Source organism: Typopeltis vanoorti, chromosome 18 (genome assembly GCF_054136105.1).
Source record: "Typopeltis vanoorti isolate ZY-2024b chromosome 18, IOZ_Tvanoo_1.0, whole genome shotgun sequence".
In the NCBI taxonomy this organism is placed as follows: domain Eukaryota; kingdom Metazoa; phylum Arthropoda; class Arachnida; order Uropygi; family Thelyphonidae; genus Typopeltis; species Typopeltis vanoorti.
This window is the reverse complement of record NC_143566.1, coordinates 83521732-83548117: the sequence shown is the minus strand read 5'-3', so window position 1 is coordinate 83548117 and position 26386 is coordinate 83521732. Positions and strand designations below refer to the sequence as shown.

The window sequence follows — 26386 nt, the reverse complement described above, 5'->3', positions numbered from 1 at the left end:
TATGTTAAGGCTAAAATTCCTGTCGGCTTAAGTTGGTCCTCATGGAGTCTGCATACCGATCATCTATGCCTAGAATATTCTTAGCGCGAGGCGATTCTGCATCCATAAGGCATGCTACCTGACCACTATCATTTCCAAGAGTTGCTCGTTGCTTCAAAAATCCATTATTCGTTCATCGTAGGGCTTGGAATCCGCAATCCCTCTAATCATGACCCGACACCTCCGACTTCTGCCACCGAGAGAGAAAAGAGACCGCAGACAAAAAGTATTTGGGGGGTGGTTCCAGCCCTTTTATATTAACCCATACCGGGACTCCTTGTAACCCTAAATTTTCACCCAACATGTTATTCCTTTGCACTCGTGGGTCTTGCCTTTTCGTAGCGTCCTCCCCGAAAACTTAGGTCGCCATGTGCCATATGCACGCGTGACCACTTCAGGCAACTTACTAATCCAGTGTCTTGCCCGCGTACTTTGACCTTATAGTCTCAGTTGGTTATATGCAATTTACACAGTAATTCTTTTATATCAATTCTAACAGAAAATATGTATATAACAAATTCATTGTCTAACATACAATTTTACACGGGAATATTCACAAGTTTTACTAATTACGGTATCCAATATTTGTCAGGCTATATACAACTTATACTAAAATACAAGCATATCCTTTTCAAGGGTTTTAACTTGTCAAATTATGAATGAAATATTCCTTAGTGAATTGTATTCATTCACAATTTAACAACGGAAAGGCATTCCAAAAAATGTAGATCTGTTACAAGATGTTTATAGAAACATTTAAAGGCAACACCTATGTATTTTACATACTGTAACATGAGAGCAAAAGAATTAGTTACAACATTCAAAATATTAACGCAAGTCAAAAAGCATAAGTCATACTTTCACTTATCTTGGTCACAGCTGAGTGAACAGGAGACGACATTATTCAAGTTCCAAGGAAGCAGGTCAGGTATTATTATTATGGGCAACTCCAAGGAGTCCTTAGACTCATTGAGAGAGGCCCTAAACATCATCGGTATCCATCATACATTGCTTTGAACTCATTCATAGTCATGGCATCCAAAACAGACTCTGGCAACCTATTCTACTCATTCACTATTCTCCAAGCAAAAAACCTACTTCTACCACCCTTGCAAACTACACCATTACTCAGTTTCCATAGATGGCCCCTAGTTCTCCCACCACCAGACCTGTTCTGAAAAATATCCTGATAGATGGTCACTCACTTCTGGATCCTCTCTACCTCCTCCTCCTCATCACCAAGAAATCATGGTGCCCAGGTCTGCATGCAGTAGTCAAGTTGGGGTCTTATCAAGGCTTGATAAAGAGGAACAATAACCTGCTTGTCTCTGCTCATCAAAGTATTCTTCAGTAACCAAGTGATCTAATGAGCTGCTTTAGCCACTTTTGCTACGTGTCCCCTGAAATTTAACTTGCTCTCCACTAACACTCCCAAGTCTCTGGCTTTGTCAATTTCCTGGAGTACAGATTCACCAATGTGGTAATACAGCTGGTAACCTTTTCACCCAAAATGACTAACCTTATGCTTTGCCACATTAAACTGGTATCCATTTGCCTTTACCCAGTCTGCCAATCTAACCAAATCATCTTGCAAAATTTTGACATCATCTGTATCATTAACTACTGTTCTACCCAACATTGCATCATCATCAGCAAACAACTCAACAGGTACCTCAGATCCTTTCCTATATTGTTAATGAACAAATTAGACAGCAGCAGTCCAAGAACAGAACCCTGTGGCATGCCGCTAGTCACAGGCCTTCTTTTGGACTCTACTCCTGAATAAACTACTCTTCTGATATCTCTCCATCAACCACCCTCCTAACCATCTCATCAACTCTATATCCATCCCTATGTGCTGCAGTTTACTGATTAGAATTCCATGTGGTATCCTGTCAAAGGCCTTTGCAAAATTCAGCAGTATCACTGTAAACGCATTTCCTTTATTCAACTCATATGTCACTGCATCATAAAAAGTGAGCAAGTTCCTGAGGCATGTATAGTTGTGTAATTTAAAAAAAAAGTATAAATAAATAAAAATAAAAGTATCATGAAAGTATCATAAAGAATATGGGCAGATGGAAAAAAAGGGAGAAAATAAGTTTGTTTGATATATTCAGAGTTAGAACTATCCAATGGCTATATGATTAGAACATGACTAATGGCTACATGATTAGAAGATATTGGAGGAACGATAGCAGTCAATTCAGTTGAATAGGGCTCAGGAAAGCACTTAAAAAAACACAAAGCAGAAACAGAGTGCTAAAGAGTCTGTGAGGGAAAAGGTTCATCTATTAGGTGAACTACCCTCTTCTATATACATCAAGAATTCTTAGGGAAGTTTTAGCTGCAGCAGCCCAAATATGATTTGGGCTGATATCTCTTCCAGAATCTCTTTTTCACCTGCAGTTCCTGTTTGATATTGTTTGTCATCCACTTTACACCAAATTGTGTCCTCTTCTTCACTTGTGAAATACAGCTCTTACAGAATGCTACCCAAACCTTAAAGTTTACTAATCTTTTCTAACACACGTTTGGGTGTTAGAAAAGATCAGCAGAACTTTAAGGCTCCTTAAGGATATTGACAGAAGAAAGTTAAAATATTTTGGACACATAGAAAGGATGGAAGGAGGACGTCTCAGAACGTCCTCCTTCCATCTCAGAAATAGAAGGTAAAGTTCTATTTCTGAGATGAGAACGTCTCAGAAATAGAAGGTAAAGTTCCTGGAAAAAGAGGCAGGGGTAGGCAATCAATGAGATGGATGAATGGCATGTGTGGAGTGACTGATCTTCCGAGAGTTGAGGCCGCCAGAAAAGCAAACAATAGGACTACATGGTGAGGCCTGGTGTGGAACATCACCGAGCATCGGAGTGACCATAAGGCATCTGTAGATGCCCAGTGAACATAGTAGTAGTAGTAGCCCAAATATGAGACCAAACAGTAGAAGAGAGGGAATGAGAGAGAGTTATGGGAATGATAGAAGAGGAGAGAAAATGAAAACAGTTGGAGAGAGGGAATGAGAAGAATGAGGGAGTGCTGAAAACAGGGATAGAGTGATGCCAGGACAGCAGGTAAATAGGGGAACACAGAAAGGGTTAGAGGAGAGAGAGTGAGGGATGCAGGTGAGTAATCAAGGAACAGAGTGGTAAGAGGTATGATGTATGGAGACTCGATGATCCATGGTGTGCAAGATAGGAGTTTGCCTGGAGGAACGATAGAAATTATGGCTATCGCAATTAAGCAGGATGAAAGCGTAGATGAGATGATAGGCACGAATGACTTGAGAGGGTGTATATCGGGTGGAGAGAGAGAGAGAGATCTGAGATTTATGCTTGAGGCTGTACAAAAGAAAACACAGGTAGGAAAGATAGTGTGTGTGTGTGTGTGTGTGTGTATGTGTGTGTGTGTGTGTGTGTGTGTGTGTGTGTGTGTGTGTGTGTGTGTGTGTGTGTGTGTGTGTGTGTGTGTGTGTTAACCAGGTATGATAATGACGAGCTGAGCAGAAGAGCAGTAATAATGAATAACGTAATAGCCAGAATATGTCAGAAGAGAGGATTAGAATATGTGCATGCTTTGAGGACAGAAAGGAGCTGTATGCGAGAGACCGATTACAACTGAATGAGGAAGAACGTAGGCATCTGGAGAGATTGCTGTTTTCTGAACGAGTCAGTGTGTCAATGCAGGGAAACTAGAATTCCCAGGGTGGATGGTAGCAGGGGAGGCCTCTTGTGGAAATGGATGCTGGGGGGGGGGGGAGTCATAAGGTAACACTGAGTTCAGGGAGTCTGGAGGGGATAATGATAGGTACAGAAGCAGTGACATTTTTATGCTTTATACTAATGCCAGGAGTATCCGGAATAAAGGAGATGAATTGGTGGCACTGATTGCATTAGCTTGGCCAAAGATTATTGGGATCTCTGAGATGTGGTTGACGGAAGATGATGTGATAACAGGAATAGAAGTAGCAGGGTACAGCATTTTTCGGAAGGGAAAAAGTAGTGGTGGAGTACTGCTTATGATAAGTAATAACTTATGTCCTGTAAGAGTGGAAGCTTTGGAAGGCAGTGACACTAATGGTTTTGAAAGCATATGGTGTGAGATAGAGGTGGGCAAGACAGGATATTTAGTGGCATGTTGCTACAAGCCAAGGAGTACAGAGGGTGGGGAGCAGGAGATGTTTAGGTAGTTGAGTTTGGCAAGTGCAAGAAGAATGACTGTTATGGAAGATTTTAACTTCATCAGCATAAGCTGGGATGAGGAAAATGCGTGAAGTAATAAGGGAATGGAATTTCTAGAATTCTTGAGGGACAAATGTCTTAGGCAACATGTAATAAAGGGAACAAGAGGTTCAAGAGTTTTGGATTTGGTCATAGCATCAGAAGAGCTGACAATAACTGAGATGACATCTTTCGCCCCCAGTTGGAGAGTGACCATGTGGTTTGACTTGGAAAATGAATAGACATGCAGGACTATCAAAGAGATGGGAATGTATGTGGAATTATAAAGCAGGTGATTATAACAGTCTTAGATGTCAACTTGGAGAAGTTTGATGGAAGGAGGAATTGGAAGGCCGGGATATCATTAGTTCTTGGGAAATTGTGAAACTATATTTGTTAGCAGCAATAATAAGCTGTATTCCACAAGTGAAGAAGAGGACACAATTTGGTGTAAAGTGGATGACAAACAATATCAAACAGGAACTGTAGGTGAAAAAGAGATAATGGAAGAGATATTAGGAGAGAGGTGGAGAGTAGATGCATGAAGAATATAAGACTCAGGCCAGGAGAGTGACTAGTATGGTAAGGAAGACAAAACTGGAATATCAGAAGAGACTGGCACTAAAATCCAAAGAAAATCTTAGGGAATATTTTTAGCTGTGGCCAGTAGGAGGAGAAATGATTGTGGAAGAATGACATTGTGGGATAAAAATAGGAACAGAGTAACTGATGCAGAGAACATAGTGGAGTTGTTCAATAAACACTTTATTGGAATATTTAATCCTGGAGAAGTAAGTTTTAATACTAGAGGGATAGGGCAGGTTCAAGGTTTAGAGGTGCAAGAGGAGAGTGTGTTCTTCCAAATACTGAGTAGACTGGATGTCAGTAAAGCTGTGGGACTGGATGGTATTTCACCACTGATTTTGAGAGAATTTGCTAAAGAACTGACAGCTCAATTGATCTGGCTTTTCAATGAAAGTCTGGCTACAGAAAGGTAGAGCCATTGCATAAGGGTAGTAGCAGACTGGATGTGTCTAACTATAGGACAGTTTGTGTTTCATCGGTAGTTGTAAAGATCTTGGTGAAATTAGTGAGGAACCATATATAGAGTTGAGCAGATGAGGATAATGTTCTCTGTGAGAGTCAAAATGTATTTGTTAAGGAGCGCTCTTGCTTTAGTAATATGGTTGCCATTTATAATAAAGTGACAAGAGCAGTTGATGAGGGAAAAGCATACACTGCCATTTTTTTTGGATTTTGCAAAGGCATTTGACAGGGTGCCACATGATAAGCTGATATTTAAGTTGCAGCACATGGGTCTAGATGTCGGGTTAGTCAACTGGATTCAGGATTGGCTATCTGATAGGTATCAGAGAGTTGTGCATGGTGGGGCAGTAACAAGGAGGCATAAGGTTACAAGTGGGGTCCCACAGGGCTCAGTACTGGGACCTGTATTGTTTAACCTTTATATCAATGACATTGTCAATGGATTGCAAGGGGATATTGAGATGTTTGTAGATGATGTGAAGCTGGGAAGGGGTATTAGTAACAGTGCAGATGTGGCAGCCCTTCAAGAGGATTTGAATAAACTTGATAGATGGACAAGGATTTGAAGGGGATAAATTAACTGTGGCAGATAACAAAGATGGTTTCAGGACTGTACAATGCTAGTTATGAGGATCGGCTGAGAGAATGTGGACTGCAGAGTTTGGTAGATAGAAAAAGGAGAGGTGATATGATTGAGACTTTTAAACTGTTGAGAGGTAGTTACAGGGTTGACACTGGGGAGTTCTTTTGCTTGGTGGAACAGCAGGAAGGAGTGATGACAAGGGGCCATCCCTGGAAGTTGCAAAAGGAAGCTGTGAGCAAGAGGGTGAGGAGTGGTTTCTTTGCATGGAGGGTGGCTGAACCGTGAAACACATTGCCTGATAGAGTGGTGAGAGCAAGAACAGTCAATGAGTGGTATGACAGACTTTGTGTTTCCTAGGAAGGACCTCCCACGACGAATCTTGGATGAAAAAGAGCACTAGAGAATCAAGAGGCTATGAATTTTAATAATATGCTAATACCAGAAAAGCTGAATGTGAAGTCAGCCTAAAAATGGAAACAGATCTTACATGAAATTTAAGAAACATGAGGGGGGGGGATGAAATTGTTTCAGTGATCGAGTTTATTTGTCCCACAATCATTAGAATAAGTGAAACATGGTTGAATGAAGATGTAATTATAACGGAAATAGAAGGATACAATATTTTTCGTGAGAATAGAAAGGGTAAGAAGGAAGGGGAGTGTTGATGATAGCAGGGGAATTAAGTCCACATAAGGTAGACATAAAAGAGGGAAATAGTGGCACTGGTTATAAGGCAATGTGGTGTAATGTAAAGTTTGCTTTTCTCATTTAGGCTGCTATAGGCCAGAGCACGTGGAGGGTGGTGATGTAGAAACGTATAAACAACTTGGATTAGTGAACAAAGGAAGGGTAATTATTATGGACAATTTTAATTACGGCAGTATAGATTAGAATGAAGAAATAGCATTTGGGAATAAGGAAACTCATGTCATCAAACACACTGAACATGTTTCCTAGCTTTCACCAACCTCTCCAACACCTTAATAACAACCTTCAGACACAGCAACTGGCCTGAAATTGAAAGCCACAGTCTTATCACTCTTATGAAGTGGAACACTTTATCCCTCTTTTCACTCCTTTGGAACTTGTCCTGTTGCAAGACTCCTATCAAACAGGTATGCCAAGACTATATATCTCCCTGAGGTATTTCTCATATTTTTTTTTGCTTTCTCACTCACTCACCTTTAATGAATTCTTCTCCATTTAGTAGAAAGCTTTCCTGCTTAGTTACAAAGTGTATGATACTTGAGAAGGTTTAAATATCCTTCTTTTAATCTTTTATCCATATGTAAGCAAACAAAATTTGTGAGTGAAGTATCTTCACAACTAGTCTACTTGTATACTGAGGCTGTTGACTCCTCATAATGTAAAACCATTATGGAAAGAGTCATTATCCAGGGCAGTTTTGATATTTAATGAGGTTTCATCAGTGGGAGAATGCATTTGCCTGCACAGACACGCGCACCCACACACACAAAACGTCTGCATTTATTTAACTTTGGTATCTTCCTCAGTCTAGCTCCCAATGATGAGACCTCAATAAAGACCAAAACCAGTCTGGGTAGTGACTCTTCCCATAACATTTTTGCATTATTGGATACTGAAGTAACAGTTGAGAAATTAACAGCCAGCATACACAAGGAGACTAGTCATGAAGATATTTCAGACACAAACTGAATTTGCATATGCCTGGGTAAAGGAATAAAACAAAAATGCAATTTCTTGTTAAGTATAATATCCTCTCCAATTCTCTCTATATCCAAACTGCTCATGATGTTGCACTTAAACTAGATGAAACATTCTAATCGATTGCTGCCCACTACAGAGCATCGCATCCCTACCCATCCACTATTGTATTTTTTTTACCTTTCACCAACTTTTCCAATACTTTAACAACCACTCCTGATAAATTAATTGGGCTGTAGTTTGCTACCTCTAGATTAAATTAGATTGAACAACTTCGTCAGAGACAACATCAATTCTCTTGCAATATTTATTAGGCTGTTTTTTAAGTCTCCTACCGATTGTAAACTATCTCTCAAGTTTGTTTTTGCTACGATGGAGCATGCTGGTTTTCTTCCATCTGATTCTGTGCAAGGTATCCAAAGGCATGGTGTGTAGACCAGACTGACCTAAGTTGTAGTGACAGATGTATTTTTTGTGTTCATCTAGGTGGATATCAGGATCTCTCAGTCTGACCATAATATGATAAATTGCAAGAACAAGGAACCTTGTAAACACCTGGAATAGAAAGGGGAGGAAACAGATCCTTAAGAGACTTTTTGAAGTGCCCTGGATATAGGGAATAGTAATAGCATCACTGTAGCCTTCATACTGAGATGGATGTGTGGAGGTGGAAGGGGGACAGATAATTTGTAGGGGTTTTTTTTTGGCATTGTAACCATTGGGCAATAAGGTTTAGCTAATAAAGTCAAGTTTTGCCCACCAACCATACATAAACTTTCCCACCATCCCCCTTCTCAATATATGGGATCATCAAAATCTTTGTCAACTGAGCCTCCAACCTATGTTCCACCCAAGCTTCCTTTACAGCAGAGTATGCCACATCTCCAAGCTGGAGATGTGGCATAATTAAAGACCATTCAACTTCTGTCTCAGAGAGAGAACCTTTCTCTTTTCATTATGAACTTTTTATCTCACCAAATCTTCCAAGTGTGACCTACCCTCTCCCACTCATTTCTTCCAGAGAAGGTAGTCCCACAAGGTATTGTGTTATGTGTCATACTGTCTTTTGCTGTCAAAGTACATTTGATATTTGCTTTGCTATTAGTGATGATGTAAACTATAACATAGCACTATCATTATATCCTGAAAGTCCCCAGGGAATATATCAGGAATTCAATGATGATGTTAACTCATAACAGAACAGTTTCCTCCTACCATAAGCAGTACCTTCTGTATGAATGACTTAAACATCTTTTGACATTCTTGCAAGATGAGTGCCATATACTTGAAAACTAGTTGCAGCAAGTCACTGACCATCTGGTCATTTGAAAATGCATTTAAATTCTCACCACAGAAGAGTCACTCCTACTCTTAATTCAGAGTTGAGATTAAGAGTATGAAGAGTCAACTGAATAAATTTCTATGGAATAAGAGAGAAATTAGTCAAAACACTAAATTAGCTGTATACAAGATGGTGTTCAAAACAATTTTAACTTATGATGGATCTGAGAGCTGGGTCAGAAGTAAAACACTTGACCAAAGACTAGAGACTGCAGATATGAGAGTACTGAGAAAGATCATGGGGATGAACAGATGGCATCAAGGGCAATATCATATTAAAAACGAGGATATTAGGAAAGAAGAACTCGCCATAGCATCTAGGAATGCGTTAGCAGAGCTAATCTCAGGTGGTATGGTCACTTAAACAGAATGGGAGAGGAAAGATTAGCAAGACAACAGTTTTTTGCCAGGTTGGCAGGAAAAAGATCAAGATATAGGTGGATTGATACGGCAAAAAGTGCCTTAGAAGATAGAAATATAAGATCTGACAATGTTGGAGTCTTGATAGATAACAGATTGATTTGGAGGAAAATTGTAGATAGGAAGTTAGTAATGATATAAATTTTTCATGTAGTACTATCATATCACTAATAACACCCCTTGAGAGTACATGTCAGGAATTTGATGGTGGTGGTGATGATGAAGAGTATATTTTTATAACATCTATGTCTCAAACATAGTCTTCATCTTGATCCCCCAGCCCAACTAAGACAAGAAGAAAGGATAATCCTAGTTGTGGCAAAGTTCTTGAAATTCATTTTTAATTAAAAATAATAATAATAAGTAACATTTCTGCCTCACATATGTGAACTAAGATTAATGCCATATATCACTGACCATTCTTTACATTTTTGGGAAGTTGTCTTTCTTCTGAAAGACCCAGGTCTTTCAGAGGAAAGAAGACTTCTTTAAAATGCAAAGAATGGTCAGTGATCAATCTTTCTTTCTATGAGCCTCATATTGAAAGAATATCAAAAGACAGTCAAATTATCTATACAGAGGGTACTGCTTATGGTAGAAAGAAGCTGTTTTATTACTGAATTAACATTATAATCAAATTTCTGATATGTACCTGGGGAACAGGGTGGGGGTGGGGGAAACAACATAAAATAAAATTGAAGTCATCATGCTTTTCAAAGATTTATGCCTAGAGTGGCCTGTTTCTGGCCTTGGAAGTTATCGTTGAATCTCTTTAGAAGGTGTCCTGGTTTTCTTTTTCTAATGGTTTGTAATGTAAAGCTTGTTTTGGTAATAATCTTTCTGTTTTCATTCAGAGGATCCTGTAACCTCTAGAGAGCACATCCCCTGGGTGACATATCTTTGAGGAAGATGTATTCACTTTAATCTTTCCTATAAGGCCTTATCAGCCAACTCTTCTTATTTTATGACCATTAATATGTTATTATGTTATAGAGTACTCTAAACATAGGGCCCTTCCATTTCTGTCCCATATCTATCTCCCCTCTAAAATCTACTCTTTCCCCTTCAAATACCCTATTCCTCCCTAAAATTGTGGTACTACAAAAAAAAAAGTATACATCATTACTAATGGAAGTAGATATCAAATTAACTTTGACAACAAACCACGACACAGAACCTTGTGAGACTCTCTTCTCAAGAAGAAACAAGTGCGAGAGGATAGGTCACATGACAACTTTGGTGAGATAAGCAGTTCATAATAAAAAACAGTTCTCTCTAGGACCAAAGTTGAATAGGGCTTTAAATATGCCATACCTCCAAGCTATGTCATATGTTTTGGAATGTCAAAAAAAAAAAAAAAAAAAAAAGGAAAAAGAAACCAAGTGTGTGTTTTCCAAGAAAGAATCACTAATGTTTCTAGTCCAACTAAATGTCTAATGTAGAAAAACTTTTCAAAAGCCAGACTGCATCTTGGAAAATAAAGTTGTTGTTCTCCAGAAACCATAAAAAAAACCAGTTAGTCTTTTTGCATAGGTACAGATTAATAACATTTTGCATAAGTAGTTGGTCAGAGTTATGGATGATAATTTGTTGGGAATTTTGGATCCTTGCTTGGCACTGCCCTTTGCCAGGAATATGAAAATTCATCTGTATGCAAAATTATATTTCCTCTGGGAAGAATGTAGGATAATATGATAGTACCACGTGATTACGTTTATATTCTCTTGTAGCTGTAGAACAGTTGATCCATGGAAGATAATACCGGATATTTGACAGTATCATAATGCATATTATCTGGTCCTACTGCTGTAGCAATGCACAATTACCGACCCCAAAAATGGTTGCCAATATTCTTTCTTTCTCTCTCTCTCTCTCTCTCTCTCTCTCTAGGAGAGAGTTCTTCAAAACTTGGCAACATCCTCTTTGTCCTCTCCACTGAATTCCTGATTCCTATAATGTAGAGCAGATGAGGACAGAATCCGATGTTTCCTGCTTTACATGAGTAAGACTTTAGGGGGGGTGGAGATAAGAAAATGATGCCTAATATTTTGGCAAAACTCTTTCCAAGAGCATCTGCAATCACTTTTGAATCAGCAACTGTGCATCCAGATTGTTCTAGGATTGTGGATGGGTGGATATATCTGCCCTACATTTTGTCAAAACTGCTCTGATGTTTGTTGATTAGTTACAGAAGATGTATATGGATCAATGGGCCCTTTTGGTTGTGATGGCTCTGACAACAGATCAATTATGTTCAAGTACAAGCATGTCTGCAGGCAACTAAGTTTGTGTACTGAGGTATCTGCAAATACCCCAAGGTTTCTTTTTCTTGTCTACTGTGCATTTTGCATTCCTCCATAGTTTAGGGATAGGTGAAAATTGACTAGATGTTTTCCACATTGCAGGTATGGCAATTTGCATTATGTACTCTGTAATGATATTCGTTGTTTCACCAATGAATATCATATGAATATGGTTGAATATGAATATGGCAGAAGAGGAGCTGGCTTTCAGAATCAAATTCTGCTAAGAATGAGAATATATGCCAGTCAGAATGATCTCTTTCCCCTTGTAATATCTGTGATGGCATATACAGTTGCTCAAGTCAAAGAAGTATGTATAACAGAAAAATTATTACTGTAATAGATATTATTTTCTACCTCCCACTTATGCAGTGGGAAGAAAAGTGGAGAACATATTATTAGGTTGATTGAAGTGAATGTTCAGGTAGGTATAGGGAAGAAGGTATGTTACATCAAGATCATTCCAGGCTATATCTGCACCATATCATAAACAGACTGCAAACTGTAATGAGGGATCCTAAGAAGCAGACAGCAACTGCTTGTCCATGTTGGCATTAAGATGGACTTATTGATGGATTATGGTTATCCACAAAAATGGTAACTCCTATGAGAAGAGATCTATCTTCCTATCCCACATTTGATAGCCGTAAGTGATATTCATAAGGGCAGATTACGTCTCCTGCACACTAGTTTATGCTTCTACAAGAAGACTGATGTAATAGATGTTTTGTCAGAATCCACAACAATTACATTGTAGTAATATGCTCACTGATATCTAAACATGATATACTGACTTCTGGTATTGATTTTGTGAGTTTTGCTTTTCTCAGTCTTGGGTTTTTACTTTCGGGAAACTGTTAATGGCTAGTGTCCATGTCTTTCTCTTTGCAGAAAAATATTCAAGACACTGTCAAACTGAACTCTGTCCAGAAGGTCATGGATTTTAATAATTTTGGACTCCTCTAAAGTTACAGAGATATCCATTTCTTGTGCTTGTCAGGTGGTGTTTTTCTTTATGTAATGTGATGTTCATGTGATTTTTTTTTTTTTTAATCAAAAGAATTTTATGCAAAAAAATCATCTTATCTTAGCTGTATCTTCTGAAGATCATATTCATTAGATTCCTTGATCTCGTCTAACAAGAAACAGACTAAACTGCAACATTCAGGGATGATGTGATTGGGAAGTGAGACAGACAAGCAAGTTATATAGTCCCTTCAACATGTACATATTTTTTATTTACCATTACTTCTTCAGTGAAAAAGGGTTTACCACAAGTTACTGTCTAGGATAAACTTTCTCTTTGACTGGTGATATGGAATATTCTGCTCTATTTTGTTCTTTTGGATTTATTTCTTATTCTTCCACCATTCACATGCTTAGGAGTAAATCAGAAGTCTAGCTTTAAAGCATTTAGGTATTTTGCAAATGTAATCTTTGGTTTCATGCTCTTTACCAGATGGCAGTACCACTAGTGGCAGTTTTGAATGTGACCATATTTCTGACACTTGAAGCATCTCAAAGGATTCAAGGTGCAGGTTCATCACTAGTCTGGAGATTTGAAAAGTAAAAAGATGACTCAGGAGAAGCAGAGTAAAGAATATAAAAAGTATACAAAAAGAGAAATAATAAAAGGCAAAAGCACCTTTACTTGGTGGCAAAGACCACTTAGTCCTGTATGTGGGACCATAGCATGTAGCATTAATTTCAGTAGAAAGGTATAAAAATAATTTACAACCTCTCATGTGATTTACATTAAAAAAATAGCAAATTACAGTTATTCTTTGTACTGTAATTACAATTAGATGGCAGTGCAGGTAGATAGTGCTGGTGTAGATGATGAAGGTAGTTGCAGTTAGTGGAGTGGTGAAGACGGAGAGTTGAAGAGCAGGTGCCCTCCCTCAATGAGTCTTTGGTCTCCCTGGAGGTGTTATGTAATAATAATAATTTCTGCAACGAACCACCCTGTAATACTTGTAGCAACTACCAAAGTCTGGTCTAAGGTGACCGGAGATTTACTATTAGTCCCAGACTGTACACCTCTACTATTTCTTATGATATAGTTCATTTGCATAGCCCATCATCTCTGTACTCAAAGGAACAAAATTTTGCATTTAGTAATAGTGAGCTATTATTCCCATCATTTTTCCAAACTTTCTTTAAAATTTCTTCAGTTTTTTTCACAAAACAACTGATATCTTACTACATATTATTCACAGTATTAACAGTATACAGTCAAATCCCATTAAAGCAAATTAAAACAAATTCTTTCACTATAACAAACTACTGTAAAAAAAAAAAATCACAGCTAAACTGGCACAGCATCACTGTTATACTGAAAGAAATTCTCCATAGCAAACATCTACTATATAGCTGTAGTGAGAATTAAATAATAGTGAAAGTACAAACCTTCAAGATCAACAATATTTCCATATACACAACTCATTATCTGTCAGGAAGGCACTCTTTTATGCATATGATCAAAACATTATAAATCCACATTTTGTTTAACTGAAATCCTTTGTCGGTCACTCTTTATAAAATCCTATGATATTTGTATATCATACTACAGCATATGAATTTCTCTTTGGTACTACTCTTACCTTAGTAGCACATGTGATAAATTACTAAAACAAAATTGCAAATGTAATATGAAGTTGAATTATGATTTTTTAAAATAACTAGTACTTACATCTGAGACATGGAATGGACAGGGCCAAAGACTTGCTCTGGGGTTAATTCACAAAATGTCACACAATCCATCTAATAGTTAAAAGAAAGAAACATCTAATATTATCATCATCATTAGACCTCCATAGAGTCCAAAGACTCATTGTGAGAGGTCCCACTGTCACAACACATGTACACAGATCATCATACCAAAGCTTAAATGCATTTAGTCTCTGCACTCACCACACAGTATGACATTGTATTCTAACCACCCAGCATTCTCCATGCAAAAAACATACTCTTCAATCCCTTCATGCTCACACTCTCCTTAAGTTGTGGCCAGGGGGTGCTTCTTGTTCTCTTCCCCCTGTCTCTCTCCCCATTCTATGAATACCTCATCCACATTGCCTCTGTAGCACAATTACAAAGGAATATTGCACCCTTTGAATGGAAAAGACCTAGGTATGATTCTCATTGTGATGAGAGGAATCTTTATATGGGCTTTTTCAGTTGAAAGTGAGTTAGCCAATCTCATACAGAAGTAGCAGGGTTTTTCATCCCACATGCAGACAAATCCGACATGAGAACACATGCAATTCAGAGTATGCACGCTACATACTCTGCATTCCATCTATGATTCCCATATTATAAAATCTTACACTTTGCAACAATGAACTGGTAGCCCTGCAAATCCATCCATTCACCCAACAGCCAATCTATTCAAGTCCTCCTGCAAAAACATAATATCTGCTCTGCTCTGCTCTTTACTCTTTCCAACATTGCATCATCTGCAAACAATTGCATATCACCATTCAAACCTTCTCCAATATCATTAACATACAAATTAAACAGCGGTCAAAAACAGATCCTTGGTTCACACTAAAGTGACTGTTTTTTTTTTTTTTGGGGGGGGGGGGGGATATTGCTTCCATATATAAAACTTGCTGATACCTATCAAAAAACTAATATTCAATACGACACTAATCTACTACACAATCCCATCCTTTTCAACTTAATCACCTGATTGTCATGCAGAAATTTATCACAGACCTTTACCAAATCTAAATGTACATTGTGTATGCATCTCCCTTGTCCAATGCAACTGTCACCTTGTTATAATAAATAGACTGCAACCCATGCTGTCCATCAAACAAAATGTTGCTGTTATCAACTCAATTCTGAATCTTAATCCTGAATAACCTCTCTAACACTTGAACCACAATTTCAGACACATAGATTGACAGAATTCAAAGCTTTAGTTCTTATCATCCCCTCCCTTATCAAGTGGAACAATTATGCCTTCTTTCTACTCCTTTCAAACTTGGCCCATTTTCTGACTCATGTTAAAAAAAAGGTACATCAATGCTGTTGCTAACTCCCTGGAACATTCCCTCAAAGCATTCAGCGATATATCATCAAGTCCTACAGCCCTCTTCACATCCAGTTTACTCAATCCCTCATATACCTCTTGTTCACTCATCATCAGTGCTTCCTCTTCCATTCCCAGTACACTTAAGTTCTGCATGATATTATTCACGAGGATGAAATATCTTTATGAATTATTCATTTATTATCTCAAATACATCCACAGTAGTTATCAATCATCATTTTCAACATTCCTGACCAAATCTGTGCACAACAGTCCATATATGGCCTGATCAAGCCTTATACAATGGAATGAAAATCATTACTTCTACATGTCATATCATGTCCTCTTCATCAGCACCATAATCCATAATGTACTGTGTTGTTTTCCCAATTTTAGATACATGCCACCAAAATGAATTCAATGGAATTAGGCCAATTCCTTTGAATTGGCAAAAAAACTTCAAATTCATAAAACTGCAATTCACATTATATTAAAAAAAAAGTAGCTGTATTTTAGATAATGAGTAAAAGCTAAGCTATGTTAATAATACCTCTTTTTTTTTTACCAAACAGTAGGCATTAAAAGGTTATTTATTAGCCTATTAACGCCCAAACCAGACATGACGTCTATAAACGTTCAGCAAAATCGGGATACGATTCTGTAACACCTACTGAATAACATGGATAAGAAGTGCAATTTTTTATCACTATTTCATCCACAATGGCTGGTAAAGAGGTTAAAACATAGCTCATTTTCTTTTATTCAGCTTTGTGACTCATCTTCTTGTTAATAAAACAGTAAATATTATGACTGGAAAAATTTTATTTTCTTTGATTATTTGTCTCTGTTCTTGTGCATGTCCAGACAATTCATCGTGCAAAAATCCTTCGCAGACGATTCATCACAGCGAAAATTCATCATGGGGAAAATTGATCGCAGGAAAATTAATCGCGGGAAAATTATTTGCAAGAACATTTGAAATCCTTTTGTCATGTCATTCCCATATATGCAAAAAAAGGAATATTTTATTAATTATTTTGATTATATTTAATGTTTTGAAATTTTTAGTCCATATAAAGTTAATATTCTTTCTTACTTAGATACTACAGGCTCTGTAGATGGAATATTAATTTTTACAAAACTGGAATAGAATTGTTAAAGAGAAAAGGCACCATTTTTAAGAATATTTAGGGATTAATAGTTATTTCCAACTAATATTTATAGTTAACTATTTATATATTCCTATTATTCATATTAACTATTCTATTTATAGTTAAAATAGTTATTAGGGAGAATAAAATATTTAAGAATAGTTAGGGAGAAAGGACACGATATTAAGAATATTTATTCTTCTAACTCTTCATATTTTTCTGTTCTGCACAGGTAGATACCCATCCAGGTGCAATATATTTTGTTATCTAAACTAATTCAGAAGGTGAGGTGTTTCAGTTATTGGATACATGTGTATTTTGAAAATCACTGCATTTTTCATGAATAGTCAAGACATCTTGTATGCTGCTATCATTTACAGAGCTAGTTTAAGATCACAGGTGCACGTTTAAGTAATTATATTAAAGAAATGATAATAAAATTACATAAATCCAATCATCATTATGTAAATCAGCATAACTTAAATTTCCACCTATGGCTGCAATACTAGTCTTCACCTTTTCCTCCAATACTAGTATTTTATGACATTAAAAAATTTTTAATTTATATTTAGTCTTTTTTTACTATTAAAAAAAAATAATAAAAAAATAAATATATATGCATGCTCCCAAGGTGAAATATGTAATTAATTACTTCTCTTGTGAATCATTCAAAAATAAACTGTAATCAGAAATATCATGTCATTAACAACTGACTAGATAGTGCACCCTCTTCCAACAACCAAATGAGCTGTGAATTCGAAACTCGCAATGGGCATGAATGTTTGTAATTGTCTTTAGGTGAAAGATGAATTTCATAGACTGATGAGAGACCACCATAGGCTTATTGGAAGCCTGAAATGGCTTGAAAAAGTTCTGTGTTTGGTCTCTAGAGTAGGGTTTCTGAATTACATGAAAATATATACATCTATAAAATAGAAAAATATTGAAATCATTGACATGAAAAAAAAAATTCAATTCAAATTATTTTACACACACACACACACACACACACACACACACACATTTTTTTTTTTTTTCTGGTAAAGAAGACTAAATATAAAATTTTAAATTTCTTAGTGTCATAAAGTACTAGTATTGGAGGAAAAGATAAAGACTAGTATTGCAGCCACAGATGGCAATTCAGCTTACGCTGATTTATTATAGCATTCACATAACTTTATTTTCATTTTCTTTAATATAATTACTCAAAAGTGCACGATCTTAAACTAGCTCTGTAAATGATAACAGCATACAACATACTTTTCTTATGCAGGAAAAGTGGAGTCATTTTCAAAATACACATGTATTCAATAACTGAAACACCTCATCTTAATTAGTTCAGATAAAATGTATATATATCACATCTAAATGGGTGTCTGAGTGTGCAAAAAAATAGTGAACAGCTCGCAGAATAAATATTCTTAAATATGATTCCCTTTCTCCCTAAACCACCCATCCTATTACAACTTTGTAAATATTAATATTCCATCAACATAACCTGTAGTATCTAAGTAAGAAAGAATATTTATAAATTTTTAAGATGAAACAGAAATTAGGAAACTCATCTATCAATACAATATTACTTTCCCTGTATAAGAATAAAAATATTATGAAAATTGAATTAAAATCTAACTAAATAATACATAAATACATAAAAAAAACTATATTCTATGAATTTTATCTGGCACTGCATTTACTTTTCATATATTGGTATCAATGCAATATCATTTCAATTTTTTAGTGAATAACACTTTCAGTGAATTTTTTTCGCAATGAATTTTTGTGCAATGAATATTTCGCGAGATGAATTTTTCCACAATGAATTATCCGTGAACCATTCTTAGGTTGTTCATCTGTTATATATTTTTAAGTTCTTTCCTTCTAACCAGTAATCTGTCCAGTATGTCATACTGGGTTCACATTCATGGGGAATGCTATAAACCAATGGAATTGGTGTTTATAGCAAAGGATTCTGGCATTCCTTAATATATCTTTGGGATTGTTGCTGCTATTTTGATTTTTTTATGACACATCAGCACCTGAGGTTATAACATCCATGTAAACAAGGTAAAACTGGTATAGCTGATGTTATATAAAAAATAAAATAAAATATAGTCCTCAAATGTGGACTTCACATATGGAGACTACATATTTAGTATATTTAGTTTTATTAAAATAGCAATAAACCAGACTAAAGCTGCTAAGGCTATGAGGCCAGTCTATTATGTCAATAAATTGCATGTGTTCTGGCCAGTTTGCCTGTTTTGCAGGATAAAAATTAGAACATAAAGATTTTATCCAATACACCAATACTTGGGTACATTTGATGTATTGGAAAAAATCTGCCTGAGTTTTATTTACAAAGCTCGTGAAGATTACTAAAATCAGTAAAATAATAACTGTACTTATTAACATAATGAGGGCAGTCAATTAAAATATGATGACTGGTTAGAGTGGATGAACAATACCCAGATATAAGTATATCATTACACTTTAAGAGAAAGGAGAGTGATATGAGTATGATCTTGCACAGCTGAGCAAGAACAACTTTCCATATGAACCCTGCACAGACTGGACTACAGATGTAATTTTAAGCCTTTAATTTAAGGCTTAATTTAACTTGAAGATGTTCGTTCTCCTTATGACATAATGTTTCCTCTGGGATATTAACATTTGTCATATAACTTGCATGTAATCCTTGTTGGGGACAGACAGATGTGATATCTTAGGGAAAGAGCTGACCTAGCTGCAGCATCTGCAGCCTCATTTCCCTTGATCCTGACAAGGCTTGGGATCCATCAGAGAAACATTCAGATAGCATCTCCTTATCTGATAGAACAACCATTAGATTCAGGAGAGCACTTGGTGTTGGTATACCAATATCACTTTTATGCAATTTAATGCAAGCTATATCGCATGCAGCTCAGCAGTACAGTTAGTACATTTTGGAGAGAACTGATTAAATATCATGCTGTCTAGAAAGACAGAAGCAGATCATACTAAAGATGCTATTTTGAACTGTCTGTATAGATAGCATATGAGAATATTTTGTTTTGTATGCTTGAAAGAGCTGCTGTTGGACAGAAAAAATAGTGGAATATTTAACTAATTTGCAAAAGGAGCAGCTGTATGATGGAATGCAGCTGTGTCACAATGATAGTGTAATTAATGTCTTCCATGCAGTATTCACTCTGATATCTAGAACTTGTAATAATGCTTTTATTTGGAAACCAAAGTAACCATATAGAAGTTTAACAGGTATTTCACAAATTTTCCAGCCACAGACAAAAAATAATTTGCCAGTGGGATTGGTCTGACAGGGATTTTATTTTGGTCATATATAGCAAGGATAACTGCTGATATCCAAGTAACAAAGTTGGTCAAGGTGCTTCATTTCTTTGATGTTCAAAATGCTCCAGCTGCAATTCTAATTGTGAATTGGATCTGACCATTAAAGGATACTGTGTTGGTAGAAGCATAGACTTGAGACTAGTAATTGAGTCATGATCTGATAAGTGCTCAATATGAAAGGAATGAAGAACATCTGTCTGCACCCTAAAATGCAAAAACAAGGGTGCAAAGGATTTTCACCTTTCTTTGGTACTTATCTTGTAAATTATGTATTATATGGGACATAAATGTCAGGTTTTTTTTTTTTAGTTGTTGGATATTAATCCCAAAAATCTTGCTTCTGTTGCAATGAAATTATCATTTGTCCTAATCACATAGAGGGCATTACAGATGGGGGAAGTTGTTCTGCTATCGCGTATTCTGAAAGTAAATAGTTTGGCACAACCTTACAGGACTCCCTCCTCTTTGAAAAAGGATAAAGAGAAGATCGATCCCACTTGAAAGACTCAATTAGATATATATTTTTTTTTAATAAAGAGAAGGAGGTTTCTTCTGAGATGAGATTTATGTAGGTCTTTCAATATTATTATTATTACGTGACACCTCCATGGAGTCCAAAGATTCATCAAGGAAGGGCACCTACTCTACAACTCTGTCTCCACCACTCAATCCACCAATTACAATGAACCCCAACTATACCAACGGCATCTACCACCCACCACCACCACTAGTATTTTCACAGATGATCACAAACATCCATGCCCACAGCAGGATTTGAACCCGCAGCATTTTGGCTGGAGAGCAGATACGCTAACCATTCAGCCAACCAGGTCAGCTAAAAATATGCTAAAACCTCCATGTCAAAGAAATCTGATACTAAATGAAATCTGATAAAGAAATCTGATACTAAGTGAAATATGATACTAAATCTGATTCTGATATTTTAGGAAAGCATTCTGTAATGGATGCCTCCAGTTAGATTGAATGATATAGTGTAAAGTGGTGATGTTTTCAGAAGCCAGACTATGTCTGGAAAAAGGTTGCCATTTCCTTACCTTTTGCCAAGATTCAGAGATTACAGAAAACTATGCTCAATAAGTAAAGTAAATGATTTCTGGATGATGGGAACAGATGTTTAACCATCTCATAAATTGATGTCATCTGATGCTACAACAATTGGTAGACAATTGAAGTAAAGCAGTTTCAATTCTTCTTTCTTGAGAGACAGATGATGCTACAAATGTTTTTGCAAAACTCTCCTTGAGAGTATCTGCAACTGCTTTTTGGGAAGCAGAATATGTGCCCTTAATATACTGGATAACAGCAGAAGTATGCACACTGCAGAAAGAAGACAGGCAACAACATCCAAGAAAAGGTATGTGTGAATTTTCTTCTATTATGCTACATATATTTGTCTCTAAAATACATCTGCAATGCCCTAAGAATTCTTGACTAAAGAGCCAATGACATTAAAACAGGGGCACTCCTAAACAAAAGCAGAAAAACAATTATGTTTTTTGTGGGTATCTTCACAAGATACAACAAGCTTTGTTTTGGGCTTTCTTGGCTGCTGTACATTTTGAATACCACCACGGTTTGTAGAAAATGGCAGAAACTGACTTAATGGTTTTAGGTGATGCAGTTGTAGTTTGTATTATACACTCTGTAATATGATTCACTGTAATATGTTCACTTCATTAGTGAACAAACTGTTATGATGATAGGTGAATATTCAGGTGCATAAATGTAAGAAGCGATAAGTACTGTTGTAGAGCATGCACTCCACAATTCTTCCTCTGATGTTAGTTTATTCACTAAATTCCTCAATTAAGAATATGGAGAGAAAAATGCAACAAAAAGTCATCAAGGACATCCTGGGAGACATTTGCAATGGGTGCTAAACAGGAAAATGGCAACCATCTCTATGTTGGTATTAACTGGAACATCCTGTAAAGGGAAATGGTTGCCCACAAGGATGGCAACTTCAGGGTCTCTTGACAGCAACACATTTGCTTATGTTTTCTGCAAGAGCTGAAATCATCCTGTTTTGGCAGATTTTGCAATAATTTCATTACAGGAAGTTGTTACATATTTATGTTTGAGACAGTCATCTGGTTTTGTGAGGATTTATGTTTATCCTATCTATCTAATTTTTCTTTTGTAGAGAATTGTAATGTCCAGTGTCCATCTCTTCCACCTCAGGAAACACATCTAAGATGTTATCACATTCTAATGCATCTAGGATACTAGGTATTTTAATAGTGTTACTTTCCTCTGATGAGCCAGAATTGTTGGTGATCAGCAAAGATCATACAAGCACGTAACAAAAGCAAAACAGCGATTAGCAAATCCAAATCAGATTTTATAAAGGCCAACAACAGAAAACTTACTTCCTGCCCAAATAGAGCCATGCCTTCTGATGCTTCACCAAGGATGTTGGACACAACTTCTGCTTACATGCACTTCTACCTCTCTCACTCTAATTCTGATCTTAACACTGTTACTTCACTCAAAGATAAAGCAAACCTACTGGCATCCCTCTTTTCCTTGAACTGCTGCATAGATGACCAAGCAAAATAGTCTTGTACCAAATTGGAATCCAAATCACAGTATGCATTGTATAGTTTTACAAAAAAGACATCAGAAAACTACCAGATAAATTGGATATTAAATTTCTGATTCTGAAGGCATTTCTCCAACTGTTGAGTAGAGAAATATGATCCACAACTAATTATCCAAATGCATGGAATCAATCTATATATAGCTTATTCCAAAAAAAAAAAAGGAGTGAAAGTCTATCACCAAAATCTACTGACCAATTGCTATCATCTCTGTCCTCTGCAAAATAAATAGTTGTCGATAGCCACTACTTAGATGCCCATCAATTACTCAGTGACCACCAGCATAGATTCTGACATTCAAGGTCTGCAGTTCACCTTGTAGCTTACATTACCCACAACTGGACACATAGAAAGGTTCAGAGAAACTTTTGCTAAATGAATATCACATTAAAAAAAAACAATATGTAAGAAAGTTTTAAAAAGAATTTCATCCTTCTACCATAGTTACATGGTGATTGGAATTCATTTATAAAAATTATGGAAACAATTTTGAAGTTTTACTATAACAAACCATGTTATAGTAAAACTTCATTTTGATATAAACAAAATAATCATCCGACTATAAAGAACACGTTTGACAAGATGATTTATTAGTCAATTTTGATGTTCCAGCCCTTTTCATGAATGTTCCACTCAGTGACACAATTCTACTCAGAACAAATTTCCACTCACCGGCCTGGTTGGCCAAGTGGTTAGCACATCTGTTCTCCAGCCAAAAGGCAGCGAATTCGAATCCTGCTGTGGGCATGGATGTTTGTGATTGTCTGTGAAACTATTAGTGGTGGTGGGCAGTAGATTGCACTGGTGTAGATGATGAGGGTGGTTGCAGTTCACTATAGTTGGCGAATTGAGTAGTAGAGAAGGAGAGATGTAGAGTAGGTGCCCTCCCTCGATAAGCCTTTGGACTCCTTGGAGGTGTCATGTAATAATAATAATAATAATTACAGCTCTCTTTGTCCACATACATTCCAGTTACTTCATGTGGCAAAATAAATTTTACATACAAAAAAAAAAAAAAAAAAAAAAAAAGGTACAGTCATGGGCTCACCACTATCCCACTCTAATTGCTAAATTTAATATGAAAGCTTTTGAACAACATCTTCTAGATTCCTTTACTTTAAAATCTACAGTTTGGTTTAGATACATTGACGATGTTTTAGTGATCTGGCCACATGGCTGCCAAACTTTACACACGTTCCACAGCCACTTGAACAAATAACATGAGCACATACGATTTACCACTGAAATTGAAAACTGAAACTCACTTCCTTTCCTGGATACACTGTAAACACGACTTCCTATCCTTCAGGCAGTCTATCCTTCACAGTCTACTGCAAGTCGACATACCGACCAATATATATATATATATATATACTAACTCTTACTACCATCCTTAACAAAAAGTTGGAGTCATTAACACCCTCAAAAACCAATTTATAACAATTTGCTCTAATAAACGAGCTCTTAAGCAAGAATTACAAATTATTAGTGATACATTTATAAACAATGGTTACAGCAAAAATACCATCAATACAATTCTTCATAAAGCTTCACCAAATTATGCAAATAATATTGATTACCATAAAACCATACCTATCCCATACTTTAAGGGTTATTAGATAAAATAAACAGAATTTTACACCATTACAACCTTAATGCTGCTTTTAAACCACCTACAAAATTAAAAATCACATTCAACTTCTCCAAAAATTTCCCACACCCTGATCCACTCTGGGGTATACTGAATCCATTGCACCTGTAACTTACCTTATACTGGTGAAACTGGATGCACAATTCTAATCCATATAAATTTAATTTATCAAGTTTGGTAAAACAGGTCTCTTGGATCACACTCTTAACACCCTACACCAAACTGACTGGAAAAGTACCTATTCCTTCCTGTCAGGTATCTTCTCCCTCCAGGAGATCAACTACCATGTGTCTCCACTATGTCCTATTCTGCACCTCTCTTCTGCATTTCTCGTATGAGAGATAGGTTCAGTCTTCTATATTTTTTATCCACTCCAGTCTTTGTCTTCCTCTCCTTCTCTTTCCCTCAACAGTTCTTTCAAAAGTGTCCTTTGTAAGCAGTTATGCCTAAGAATATATCCGAAATAGCTGACTTTTTATTTTTTTTTAAATTTCTTTTATCAAGCTTTGGTTTTCGCCTACCATCTCTAGCACCTCTTCATTTGTCTTTCCATGATATCCTCATAATTGTTGCAGCATTCACATTTCGAAGGCCTCCAGTTTTTTCACATTCAGCTTGGAGAGTGTCCATGTCTCTACTTCGTATAATAATGTGGACCATATGTAGCATTTGAAGATCCTTAGTCTTGTTTTCAGATTTAATTCTCTAGATGTCAGTAGATTTTTCATACTGTTGAAAGTTGACCTTGCAATTTCAATCCTTTTTCTAATTTCATCTTCTGTTCTGCCATTCTCTGTGATCAAGTGTCCGAGGTATATGTATGTTTGCACCTGTTCTAATTTATTACCTTTTATATTGATGCATATTTTTGGTATTTCCTTTTCTCTTGAAATTATCATGATTTCTGTCTTTTTAAAGTTGAAACTGAGGCCATACTGTTCGCTGCACTAGAGGGATTCATCTATAAGAATCGTGAGGTCATATTTGTTTTCAGCTAGAAGAACCGTGTCATCTGCATATCTTAGGTTATTAATATATCTGCCCCCCCCCCCCCTACAGTGATTCCTTTGAGGTTAATAATTTTATTAAATATTTCTTCTGTGTATAGGTTAAAGAGAATCAGAGACAAGATATAACCTTGTCTCACATCTTTCTGAACTGTGAATTCTTCTGAAGTCTCTCCATTTATTCTCAAAGATGCAGTCTGTTCCCGGTCAAGATTAGTTATTAGCCTAATGTCTTTTCCATCAATGCCTATTTTTGAAAGAATTTCAATTAATTGTTCATGTTGAACATTGTCGAATGCCTTTTTGTAATCTATGAAGCAGAGGTACACATCTTTTTGTTTTTCTAGATATCATTCAATGATGGTTCTGAAGTTGAAAATACCTTCTCGTATATCTACATATTCCTTGAAGCCACTTTGTGTATCATTTATTTCCACGTTTATTTTTCTTTTATTTCTTTCAAGAATAATGTATAAGAGGACTTTTGATACTTGACTGATGAGGCTAATTATCCTGAACTCTTCACATCTTGTAGCTTTTGTTTTTTTGGGAACTAGAATGAAAATTGAGTGATTAATATCTTTGGATAGAAATCCAGTCTCGTATATCTTATTGCATAATTTTGTTAGTAATTTCAGTCCTCCATCTAGAGCCCTCAACCATTCTGCCAAGATATTACCTATTTCTGCAGCTTTATGTGGTTTTAATTTTCTGCCAGTGTTTTCAACTTCACAAAGTAAAATGGATGGTCCTTCTAAATATGTCTGTTTAAGAATATTATTTCTTTGTTCCTTGTATAATTTTCTTGTGTATTCAATCCATCTTTCCATGATTTCTTTTTTATCCATTAGAATATGGTCTCTTGAGACTAATGACACTTGCGTGATTTACTGTATTTGTCCTGCTTGTCACTGATCTTTTCATGCATT

General features: G+C 36.3%; 1 protein-coding gene across 1 annotated transcript in view; it reads right to left on the bottom strand.

Moving 5' to 3' along the window:
- Window positions 1-26386, bottom strand: part of LOC150096868 (uncharacterized) — a 340159-nt gene that overhangs the window by 217509 nt on the left and 96264 nt on the right. Inside the window, exon 5 of the mRNA XM_090408300.1 lies at window positions 14330-14400. Within this exon, the coding sequence (XP_090264426.1) occupies window positions 14330-14400 (71 nt within the window). The remainder of the gene's footprint in view (window positions 1-14329; window positions 14401-26386) is intronic.